This window comes from Lottia gigantea, assembly GCF_000327385.1.
Source record: "Lottia gigantea unplaced genomic scaffold LOTGIsca_154, whole genome shotgun sequence".
In the NCBI taxonomy this organism is placed as follows: Eukaryota; Metazoa; Mollusca; class Gastropoda; family Lottiidae; genus Lottia; species Lottia gigantea.
Window position 1 is genome coordinate 506,474 of NW_008707862.1, and position 13,396 is coordinate 519,869.

The window sequence follows — 13,396 nt, forward strand, 5'->3', positions numbered from 1 at the left end:
GTAGATATAATTAATTTAAACTATATACATGTGGCAGGAGACGGATCATAATTAACACATGTAACACCATCTTCATAGCTGCTAAAATTATTGTGAGCTCAACATTGTCTTAACACTAGCTCCACATGTCATCAGTATGGTAGCACCATTATTTTATTCATTCCTTGTCTTGGGATTACTATTTCTGTCTATTCCGGTAAGTAACTAATTTTTCCATTTTTTTGATTCATTGGAATTAAGTAGCTTAATGATAGTTTTATTTCTTGTTATTTTCTTATTCCCAGCGTTTTATCAGTGCCATTATTTTGATATCACCATGTTGGCATCGTTATGATTATCTGGCACCATTATTATCATTTTGTGAAATCTTATGGCAGTAGCATTATTTTAATATCATTTTGTGCCATCGTAAGCATTATTTGGATATTATTAAGTTGGCATCGTTTAAACTAAGGCATCATTATTGTTATGTCCGTACCATTATTTTTACCATTATCTGCTAGCATTATTTAAAAAGATTGTCCAGAGGTTTTCTAAATTTTTATGTGTATCATATGTCCACATAAAATAAGTGTTTAATGACGTCACTAATCACAAAATTTGCTCTATAACATAGGCCCTTCGCGACTAATGACGTCATCAAACGCTTAGTTTTAGTGGAATTGCAGGAATCACAGACGTTCAGCTAGAAATCTCTTTACAATTACTTTAAGAATTATGTTAGTATCATCATTACATTATGTTAGTATCATCATTACATTATGTTAGTCTCATTATGTTAGTATTAATCTACTTTATGGTATGAATTATGTTGGTACCATTATATTGATATCCTTATTCTTATACAGCATTATGTTGGCATTGTAATGTTTGCATAATTATTTTAGTATAATTTTTGAACACACCATAATGTTAGCATCATTTTGTTTGTACCGTTGGGTGAACATTATCATAATTATAACCATACAATAATTGCTTATTGCTATAGTTATTCTTGATGCAACTTCAACGTCAAATTTACCGCCATTGCTCAATATATAGCGTTGTCCATCTTTGTTCAACGCTCAATAAATAGCGCTGTCCATCTTTTTTAAACGCCCAATTTATAGCACTGTCCGTCTTTATCTAACGCTCAATATATAGCGCTGTCCATCTTTATCTAACGCTCAATATATAGCGCTGTCCATCTTTATCAAACGCTCAGTTTATAGCACTGTCCGTCTTTATCTAACGCTCAATATATAGCGCTGTCCATCTTTTTTAAACGCCCAATTTATAGCACTGTCCGTCTTTATCTAACGCTCAATATATAGCGCTGTCCATCTTTATCAAACGCTCAGTTTATAACGCTGTCCATCTTTATTAAACGCCCAATATATATCTATTAAACCAGGCAGATTCGATATCTTTGGATTTTTTCATTTTTTTCTACAATGTTTGATGTTTGTAAAAAAATGATTTAACAAAGAAGTGCGTAAAACTCCGATCCGATTCATTTTACTCCCTTTTTGGAATAAAAAAAACATGCAGCATTATATAACGTTAGGTCTTTAACCTACGACAGGCCTATTATTCTGCTATCTAAAGTTTATATGTATTTAAGATTTATTTGAATTGGGTGCAAAACTGACCTTTGTCTTCGAGATAATTGTCTCATAATATTGAGATAAGGCTTTCTTAATGACAATCTTTGAGTCCGAAACACTTGACAAAAGTTTTTTTAAGATAGCTAGCCTGTAAATCTTTTACTTCTTAAAGATGGATTTTTTAGAGTAAAATTAAGCAAACTATTCATAAAGCCCTTTGAATGAATATAAATTGTTGAAAATGGGAGTGGGGGGAATTCGATTGAAGTAAAGTCCCATAAAGGAACGTTTCGATTAGTATAGTCAAGTTTTGATATACAAGCGAGAGTGTAGGTGGAGGAGGGGGGTGGGGGGGGGGGGGGGGGTCCACCAATTATGTAGTACTGCTCTCTTAAAAAAAATTCGTTGAAACTAAATTATTTCTGCTAAAGGAAATCCTAATAAAACGTTATTTATACACATTAATCATAGAGAGGATCTAAGGATATGATATATAAGATATGACAATATTATTTAGGTCAAGTATTGGACTAGATTGGCTATCACTTGACTAGACGTTTCCGATTGCAATGAAAGGGCGATGGCCGCCTGAATGGTAATCTGAAAAGCCACACGTTGTGTCAACTAATGATACAATTGGACGCGTCATCCCCTTTAATATAAAGAGCACGGTACACTTACATTATCCGTCGGATATCATTCATTACATTTTTCTTTGAAGTATAATATATTTATTCATAGAAGTAGGGTTAGTATACTTACAGTTTCAATATGGTTATATAACATTTTTAACAAATAATATCGTCAGTTTTATTTAACACTCCGTATTATTTTCCATTTAACATTGTTAATACCTTGATTTCCAAATAAACATTGTTAATACTTTGTACTCTCCGTATGATTTCCAAATAAACATTGTTAATAATTTAACAAGTTGTCGGCTGTCCAAATAATCAATGTTAATAATTTGTACTCTCCTTATGATTTCCAAATAAACATTGTTAATAATTTGTACTCTCCGTTTGGTTTCCAAATAAACATTGTAATAATTGACATTCTCCACGAGATTTCCAAATAAATATTGTTAATAATTTGTACTCTCCATGTGATTTCCAAATAAACATTGTTAATAAATTGTACTCTCCATATGATTTCCAAATCAACATTGTTAATACTTTGTACTCTCCGTATGATTTCCAAATAAACATTGTCAATAATTTGTACTCTCCGTTTGGTTTCCAAATAAACATTGTTAATAATTGACATTCTCCATGAGATTTCCAAATAAATATTGTTAATAATTTGTACTCTCCATGTGATTTCCAAATAAACATTGTTAATAATTTGTACTCTCCATATGATTTCCAAATCAACATTGTTAATACTTTGTACTCTCCGTATGATTTCCAAATAAACTTTGTTAATAATTGACATTCTCCACAAGATTCCCAAATAAACATTGTTAATAATTTGTACTCTCCGTATGATTTCAAAATAAACATTGTTAATAATTCACATTCTCATCAAGATTTCAAAATAAATATTTTTAATAAGTTGTACTCTCCGTATGATTTCCATATAAACATTGTTAATAATTTGTATTGTTCCGTATGGTTTCCCAATAAACTTTAATAATAAAAGCATAAAAGTTATAATGTGTTTTTTTTTTATCTCGATTTCACATTGCTAATAAAACTCATAATATGGTATATCGAGTCTGAAATGCTAAATATATTCTTTTTCTTAATTACAGGCAGTGACCCCAAAAGGGGTGATAAAAGTTCAGTTACGGACGTTTAAGAATCCCGGAGGTAAGGGCAACAATGGACATTGCTGTGACGGACGATGGATATTCTGTGGATCTGCATGTGACCATAGATTTGAGATTTGTTTGGACAAGGTCAATGGAGAGTAAGTATTGGATGTGTCATCAATTACCTGTATATGATCTCTATTGTCTAACCTCCGTGTCGTAGCGAGGAATTCATTGACTGAGGAGGGTGGGGACGGGTCTAGTCTAGGCTGCATTTAATACAATTTTGAGTGTAAAAGTAGAATAAATTTCCCATTTATCAAGGTCCGTAGGGGGCGGAAGAATAACACAATGGCTCCCCTAAATTACCAACTGTCTATCCTTGGTTCAAATTTCATCATAAACGCTCTAAAATCTACATTATTACGTGACATATTATCTCTGTGCAAACTACTGCTCAATAATGCCAGTATCTAATAACAATGCATGAGACTCGAGTTAAAATAATAACTATCCATATGTCTGATGAAATGAAATGAAGGGAGTTTTACGTCCCATATGTCTGATAACATTGACAAAAAAGCTATTACGAACTCCGTCGTAACCTTGACTTCATAAGGCTTTTTTCTCGTATCACACATCAGTTTGTAAATGTAGCGACTCGATTGGAATGTTCGCTACCGAAATCTGTAAACCATTAGCCATAATATCAAGGGTTCTGATAGGCTTATTCTCTACAGTACAATTCAATTAAATAGCTACATTCTGTGATACAAAAAAGAGCTCAGTAAAGCCAAGGTATTAGACGCACTTCGTAATAACTTGACACTGTTAATATTGGTAATTAAATAACCAAATGTTTCTAGAAAATGTGTGGGTTTTTTTAATTCTCCATAGCCATAGAATAACATCATGTCAATACGGTAAAATAACCACCAAAGATGTTCCTGACAGAAATTATATTTACTTTGGTTCTTCTATTGGTGGTGTCCGGAATCCTATGGTATTTACCCTAAACAGTATCCCAGTAAGTATGACTACTTCTAGATATGTACCAATTTATAGCTGATAGAACAAGACTAGAAATATTAAAGCAGAACCTGAACATACCTGAACAGTGGTATTTCTATATCGCTCTACAATTGATGTATAGAACACTATTATAACAGTGGTATTTCTATATCACTCTACAATTAATGTATTGAACACTATTTTAACAGTTGTATTTCTATATCGCTCTACAATTGATGTATTAAACACTATTTTAACAGTTGTATTTCTATATCGCTCTACAATTGATGTATTGAACACTATTTTAACAGTGGTATTTCTATATCACTCCACAATTGATGTATTGAGCACTATCTTAACAGTGGTATTTCTATATCACTCCACAATTGATGTTTTGAGCACTATTTTAACAGTGGTATTTCTAAATCGCTCTACAATTGATGTATTGAGCACTATTTTAACAGTGGTATTTCTATATCGCTCTACAATTGATGTATTGAGCACTATTTTAACAGTGGTATTTCTGTATCGCTCTACAGAAGACGTATTGAGTACTATTTTAACAGTGGTATTTCCATGTCTCTCTACAATTGATGTATTGAGCACTATTTTAACAATGGTATTTCTATATCGCTCTACAATTGATGTATTGAGCACTATTTTAACAATGGTATTTCTATATCACTCAACAATTGATGTATTGAACACTATTTTAACAGTGGTATTTCTATATCTCTCTAAAATTGATGTATTGAGCACTATTTTAACAGTGGTATTTCTATATCGCTCTACAATTGATGTATTGAATACTAATTTAACAGTGATATTTCTATATCACTCAACAATTGATGTATTGAACACTATTTTAACAGTGGTATTTCTATATCACTCAACAATTGATGTATTGAACACTATTTTAACAGTGGTATTTCTATATCACTCAACAATTGATGTATTGAGCACTATTTTAACAGTGGTATTTCTATATCGCTCTACAATTGATGTATTGAATACTAATTTAACAATGATATTTCTATATCACTCAACAATTGATGTATTGAACACTATTTTAACAGTGGTATTTCCATATCTCTCTACAATTGATGTATTGAGCACTATTTTAACAGTGGTATTTCTATATCGCTCTACACTTGATGTATTGAGTACTAATTTAACAGTGATATTTCTGTATCGCTCTACAAAAGATTTATTGAACACTATTCTAATAGTGGTATTTCATGTATCGCTCTACAGTTAATGTATTGAGGATATATTCTATGGAACAATATTATGGGGACCAAAGGTCCAAGAATAAACACTTTTTTCTTGAAATTTTGTTGTATTATTCTAAATATGTACTAATATTGAAAGAATACTCTTTCAGATTGCAAGATTCTAGCCCTTTGTTTTCAAAGTATTGCACTCCTGTTCACCCATACAATGGATTCGAAAAATAAATGTGGCAGAGAACCCCTCTAATCTAAGTTTCCGCCATTATAATTTGGTATGTTTATTCCAGTCAAGTATTAGAGTAAAAATTGGTGTCTGGGATGTTGATGATAGTAGTTCTCACGATTATGTTGGCTATCTTTATAAAAATATCAACCTAACACCTGGTAAATCAGAATATATCATGCTCAGCAATAGAATCGTGTAAGTTTAATTCAAAATCTAACAGAATGTACAAGGTACCAAAATACAGTTAAAGGGACAAGTACGCCATTTTTTTTTGGGGGGGGGGGGGGAGATTTGAATCTTAACTATGTTAAAAAAAATTTTCAGAAGTACTAGTAATGTATGAAAATCGCATAATTCCTCTAACTTAGACTTTCTTTTCCTATTTCTACAGATGTATTTTTTTTATGTAGGCCTATGGCATAGTCTCAAGATGTATTATCCCAACTGAATAAAAAATAACCAAAGAATTTATCTGCACGTCTGAGTAGCTCCAATAGTGTCACCAAGAACAACATTTGGATTGATAATCATATCTATTTTGGTTGTAGATTAACAGGGAATGTATGGTCAGCATGTTTACCAGATTACTATGGGTCAGATTGTAGCGTTTACTGTAAAGCTTCCTCCAATATGTGGGGATTTTATACTTGTGATAAAACTACTGGAGCCAAGAAATGTCTTGCAGGTAAGAAGAAAATACAATACCACAATGATGTTGAGGAAATGTGCTTATATGGACAGGGACGAAGGGACGAGCATGGGTGCACATAGAGAGCATACGAAACTACATATTGTGTTCTTACAAGGAAATAACACACACGAACGCAATTTACAACCATTTTGAATATCTGCCTCGACTAAATAAATCGATTTTTTAGAAAGTCTTAGAATCATATTGAAAAGTTTAGAAATGGCTTTAAATCTGATTTGAAGGCTTTGTTGAAATATTAAAACCTTTTTACCTCGAGGAAAAGATTCAAAATGGTTGTGAACTACGCTTGTTTGTGTTATTTCCAGGTAAAAAAATCAGACGTAGTTTCGTATGACATAGAAAGATGTTGATGTATATGAACGCTTAATTCGGATGGGACAATAAACCGTTACCCTGCATTCTGGAGAATTTGCTCGATAAAGATCCCTCGATATTTTGAAAATAAAAAAATATATATGCTAATATTTTCTTTCCTGCCAAAACCTCCCTCTTAAAAATTTTTGTGATTTCTTGCACAACCAAGAGAAGAAGGACATAAGACTATATTTCATTTTACTCTCGTCTTCTTATTTATCATCATCAGCATCAGCATCAGTAGGTTAAAAAATTGACAAATTGTACCGTTATCTACTAGCATGCTGGTTTGGATCAATTTGATTAGCACTCTATTACAACAAATTTCAGTATAGGTCGTTAATGAAGTTAATTTTTGTTCATATTGCATAAAAAAATCAGTAGCAGCTCAAAATATATCAATTGCAGCCTTCAGACCCATCTTGCCAATGATGTTAGCGAATGTAGAGACCGACAAAAGTTTCCTCAAAAATATACAATTTGATTTGATTCGTTGTGATAAATTTTGATTTTGGCTAATCATAGGAAATATTGGATCTCAAAGAGTGTATTTATAGTAACAAAAAGCGATGCGATATCACTTTAATTGAACCCTGGTTTGAATGGGTTGTTGAATTCTATTATTATAGGTTATACTGGTAGGAACTGTGCTGTAAGAACCAATGAATGTCAATCAAACCCATGTCGTAATGGTGGTACTTGTTTAGATGGACATCTGAATTATTCTTGTAAATGTCTAAAAGGTTTTACAGGTAATGTCCAATTCATCGTCAGGTTCAACCATATAAGTGTGGGTGGGGGTTTAAAATCATACAAATTGGTATATTTGGCCTGATGATCACAGCGGTAACTTTCTGATGACCAGATGATGAGAGCTGTCATTTCTGTATCGACTTCAGTGATTGAATCTATATGTTCGTTTCGTATCTGACAGAATATCTAAATATATGTTAAATGTTACTTTTTATTCATCAAATCTGCAATAGACCCAACAAATGGGTTTTGGCATATAAGTAGTAAAGGTTATTTACTAACAGTAAACTCAAATCTTTGAACATCTGTTGACACACTTCAAGATACTTCTTAAATTTAAGGTGCTCAATGTGAAGTCAACATTGACGAATGTGCAAGTAGTCCCTGTTTACACGGTGGACTGTGTGTAGATAGTGTAGCTAATTATACATGTCAATGTACTAAAGGATGGACTGGAACAAATTGTCAACTGGATATCAATGAATGCTCATCATCACCATGTCAGAATAATGGTGTCTGCAGAAATGAAGTAGCCGAGTATCGTTGTGAATGTCAAGAGGGCTTTACTGGTAAGCTGTGGCTTATTCTCCATTTTGTCTCTTGTCCATAAATAGACTACTCTCGAAATTCATGTTTCGGGAATTACAAATTATATACACTATGCTGAACAATAGTCAGTCTAATTAAAATTAGAACCAACTTTCGCTTCGTTTCTTTTGTGATAATGTGCATCTTTAACCAAACTTTTATTATAGCCACTACTCAGTAGGGTCTAACGACCGAAGTCTTGGACATTCGTCAAATTAATCTTTGGACCTAACCTACTTTAACCAATCACATTTTAGCCTTCTCCAGTGTTGGCATCTTGTGAAGCATCGAAAGGTGTATTTTCAGGAGTTAAAGACTAGTTATTTAGTCCACTGAAAGTGAAAAAAGAAAACGTGCCTTTTCATTGGATGTTCCGAATTGACACAATTAGATTTGATTGGTTAACACAAACGTCATCAGGTTAGGTCAAAAGGTTAATTTGACGAATGTTCAAGACTCTGGTCTTTAGACCCCACTGTGGAGTGGCTTTACTAAAACAAACTAATGAAAAAAACGAAACGGAAGTTGGGTCTTATTTTAATTAAACTAAAAATAGTATAGAATATATTCTGCTGAAAACCCCCCAGGCGATGTCTGGTGTTAGTTGACATTTATTTGATTCACTGAAGAACATTCACTGTTTTCAAACTTTCTGGAGAAAATTAGCACTTGCTGCTTGACTCTAATCCATAGTAGGCTAATCATCGTTTATATTTTTTTTATCTGGAACAGGTGGGCAGTGTGAGACCAACATTAATGAGTGTGAAAATTCACCTTGTCGACATAGCGGTACCTGTATCGATCTTATAAATGGATACACGTGTATCTGCTCTCAAGGCATGAAGGGAGATAACTGTGAAATTAATATCGATGATTGTGAAGTGAATCCGTGTCACAACAGAGCAATATGTTTGGATCTGATAGCAGATTATTTCTGTGCTTGTCCTACTGGATTCACAGGTAAATGTTATTGATATATTATAAAATACGAAAATGTGGAGAGATAAGTGAACTCTCTAAATGTGAGTTGACAAACCAGAGAAGAAGCCATTCGAATATTGTAAAGTATTCCCAAGATAAGCGTGCTTTTTCATCTGGATTACCTGGTCTTGAAACGAGTGCTAGGATATCACTGAAAGAGTGTTAAGACCCTTGAATATCGAGAATACGCGGTCATGTATGATGTTGCTGCCATCTCTCTTAATCTTTGAACTTTTCATCTTGAAGGGCTAACCTTAAATTTTGATAAAGAAAGAAAGAAACAACTATATTTTACAAGGATAACAACTTAGGTTCACAGTTAAGGATCCTTTCTACCAGCTGGTCCTTGGTCCTCATCGAACTTTTGCACGCCAATCGAGATCGGAACCCACAGTCGCCATTTGATCGACGTAACCACGCAAATGACGTCATGTAAAGTACCAACGCTATAGAAGGAATGAGAATATTATTATGTGATTGTCAAATCACCTTTCTTGCTTTTATTGTTTCAGGAAAGGAATGCCAGACAAATATTAATGACTGTGAATATTACTCTCAGCCATGTCAAAATGGCGGAAGTTGTATTGATGGAATTGATGACTACGCATGTCAGTGTCTGCCAGGATATGAGGGATATAACTGTGCAATTGATGTTGATGAATGTCTGTCGTCACCGTGTAAGAATAATGGTAGCTGTCTAGATGGTATTAATGAATATTCCTGTACATGTTCACTCGGTTATACTGGTATGTGTATTTTAACATAAAGCATGTAGATCATTATCATGATTATCGTTGGGGTGGGGTTTCGTGATTTGCGCCCCTAGAATAATGGTTTGCACCCCCAATTGTATCCTCACTTTTTTTTTAAAAATGAATTGAGAAATATAATTTTTATACGTTTTTGCCAGATTGTATCAAATTTTTTCAAAAATTTTCTCGGCAGAATCCACTCTGATGTTCCATTAGAGGTTTACGACTATAACGCCTCCACAGAGGAATTTAGCCTCGACAGTCCTCCTACCATTGAGTCAGTCTGTCTCCTATTTCTGCTCCCAGTTTCTGGAGGCTGGAGTCTTATAGTAACGTAGAGCATTCAAGCTTAAAACTGTCAATCTGTCAGTTGGTTTCTTTAAGTCCATTAGATTTGGATAATAAATAAAAACCGACCTTTTAAGATATCCGGTTTTTCATCGATATCTTCACAGTCCGTAACATGCGGAACCACGTATGGCTCGTGTGTGATATTTCCATGTAAGAATCCCATACGTAGTTTCGTATGAGCCAGTAATTACTTTTACACCCATCTTAAAGATATGCAATACCATTACTCTGTTAACGCTATGTTCAATTTAATTAGAATTAGACCAAACTTTCGTTCGGTTTTTTTTTTTTTCATTAGGTCTTGTTTTTAATATAGCCAATTCAGTTTAGGTCTACGACAGCCTTCTTGAGTGTTCCGCAAATTAAATTTTTGACCTAACCTAACCTAACCTCGTCAAACAATACCAGCACTGGAAAGGGTAGAAATTCGATTGGTTAAAGCAGACGTCATTGAATTAGGTCAAAAGGTTAATGAACGTTCAAGAGGGCTGTCGTTAGACCCTAACTGAAGTGGCTATATTAAAAATAAAAGCTAATAAAAAACGGATCAAAAGTACGGTCTAATTTTGACTAAACTGACGTTAAGTTCAGACTGTGAGGTTGATGTTGATGACCGTGATGACCCTTTTATTTCCAGCAAAACTGACCTTACGATTGAGAGATAACGGGTGACAAATTGTGATCACTATACTTTTCTTTCTGCAGGAAGAGATTGTGAAGTAGATATAGACGACTGTAAAGATAACAGCTGCGTAAACAATGGTACATGTGTTGACGCACCTGCATCCTTCAGTTGCCTTTGTGATACTGGTTTTACTGGAGAATATTGTGAGATGGACTATTGTGAATATGCAGACTGTGGAAATGGGACTTGTGTACGGCAGGTTGATGGGTACAATTGTAGCTGTGATCCTGGTATAACTGGGGTATCTTGTGAAACAGATCTTTGTGCTGATTCGCCTTGTGGGAATGGAACTTGCGTAAGAAGTCTTAACGGTTACAATTGTAGCTGTGATCTTGGGTTCTCTGGAACAGCCTGCGAAATAGATCATTGTGAAGGAGCAACTTGTGGTAACGGAACGTGTGTCAGACAGTCTGATGGATACAATTGTAGCTGTGGTCTTGGGTTCTCTGGAACAGCCTGCGAAATAGATCATTGTGAAGGAGCAACTTGTGGTAACGGAACGTGTGTCAGACAGTCTGATGGATACAATTGTAGCTGCGAGCTTGGGTTCTCTGGAACGGCCTGTGAAATAGATCATTGTGAAGGAGCAACTTGTGGTAACGGAACGTGTGTCAGACAGTCTGATGAATACAATTGTAGCTGCGATCTTGGGTTCTCTGGAACAGCATGTGAAATAGATCATTGTGAAGTAGCCACTTGTGGCAACGGAATGTGCATCAGACAGTCGGATGGATACAATTGCAGCTGCGACTATGGATTCGTTGGAATTTCCTGTGAGACAGATCTTTGCTTAGATTCGCCTTGTGGTAACGGGACATGTGTACCGTTGTCTAATGACTACACTTGCAGTTGTGATGTTGGTTTCACTGGTCAGAGATGCGATATCAATATTGATGATTGTGAGGCGAACTTGTGTCAGAACTCTGCAAGTTGTACAGATGGAGTGGATTCCTTTATCTGTGAATGTTTGGTTGGGTTTACAGGTTAGTATACGAGCGATATTATATTATCTTAGATAGGTACGAATATCATATAACCTACAGGTATACGAGACACTTTTACAGTGGCTAATGGCGAATTCTTTTCTTCAAGACATGCTGCTTCTTGAATTATTACCACCATTACCGACTACCATAATGACTTGTTGAAAAACGGGCCCTTTTTGTTTACATTTAAAACGATTAATAGATTAATTAAGGGTTTCCTTATTACTTTTTTAACGATTTTCAAGAATTCAGACTTGACAGCATAGAACATAGCATCTAATAAAAAATACATGTTAGAAATGATACGCCAAATCTTTGAATCAAATTTATTTTTAGGTCAGTACTGTGAGAGTGAGATAGATCATTGTCAGTTTAATAATTGTGCTGATGGCTCGTCTTGTGTCAACTCTCAAGAATCTTATAGTTGTATTTGTGCTGAGGGAACGACAGGAAAGTCATGTGAACAGAACATCGACTCTTGTGATCCAGATCCCTGTACCAATAATTCAACTTGCGTGGACCAATTGACTGGTTTCGTGTGTCTCTGTCAGTCCTACTCTACAGGACTGTTATGTGACACTTTAATCTCCCCATGTGAAGATTCGCCATGTATAAATAACGGTACTTGTGTTGAGGAAGACGTTTCAAACTTTACGTGCAGCTGCACAGACGAGTGGACAGGCCCAACTTGTAATGAAAGAATAATCGAAGTTGCATTCACAACTGATACATCTGGCCTTGAAACAAGTTCACCAGTTCCATCAACGACATCCCCCACGAACGCCCCATTCTCAACAGGATCTGATGATTTACCAGACGCAACAGGACGGCAATTAATTAAACCCATGGGTAAGTGAACGTACATACGTTCTTTTTGGAGTAATATTGACAAAATTGTCGAAAAATAAATAGAGAAGAAAGACTGGAAGCAATATAATCTTATACCAGACGGCAGCGAATTCCAGAGCTTTTTTGCTTTAGATTATTGCCAATCAAAGGAGAAGGATCAAATATCCACAGAGGCTTATTATAATGATATCATAATCACCTAAGTCATGGCTATCTATACAGGACAGTTCAATGGTGTTCTTTATTTAGCTTAACTTCTCAGTTAATGCTGTTCTATTTATGCTCAGATGAAGCATGTTGTTCAATTAATCGTGTTCTATTTGTGCTTAGAAATCTGAACTAGTTGATTTATGCCACTGTCCTGACAAAATAACACACTGCATGATTGGGTAGTTCGCCATCATTAGCTCAATAAGCTAATTTTCCACCATTCCATTGTAGAGATGAAACTACCACTTGTATTACGGGGAACTTTAACTGATAAAGACCAAAGAGTAATTACCAACGGTATAAAAGATATTCTGGTAACATTTGGATCATATAAAGAACCAGACATAAGGCTTGCTGTAAAACTGAA

General features: G+C 34.7%; 1 protein-coding gene across 1 annotated transcript in view; it reads left to right on the forward strand.

Moving 5' to 3' along the window:
• Positions 1-67: 67 nt before the first annotated feature.
• The window catches only part of LOTGIDRAFT_238609 (hypothetical protein), a gene marked incomplete at its 3' end in the record, with an annotated part of 18,849 nt that continues 5,520 nt past the window's right edge, over positions 68-13,396 (forward strand). The window contains exons 1-12 of the mRNA XM_009050760.1: positions 68-196; positions 3,340-3,497; positions 4,237-4,366; positions 5,870-6,003; positions 6,357-6,493; positions 6,742-6,825; positions 7,504-7,626; positions 7,969-8,196; positions 8,948-9,175; positions 9,709-9,942; positions 11,005-11,967; positions 12,307-12,819. Coding sequence (XP_009049008.1) covers positions 137-196; positions 3,340-3,497; positions 4,237-4,366; positions 5,870-6,003; positions 6,357-6,493; positions 6,742-6,825; positions 7,504-7,626; positions 7,969-8,196; positions 8,948-9,175; positions 9,709-9,942; positions 11,005-11,967; positions 12,307-12,819 — 2,992 coding nt within the window. The 5' untranslated portion in view covers positions 68-136. The remainder of the gene's footprint in view (positions 197-3,339; positions 3,498-4,236; positions 4,367-5,869; positions 6,004-6,356; positions 6,494-6,741; positions 6,826-7,503; positions 7,627-7,968; positions 8,197-8,947; positions 9,176-9,708; positions 9,943-11,004; positions 11,968-12,306; positions 12,820-13,396) is intronic.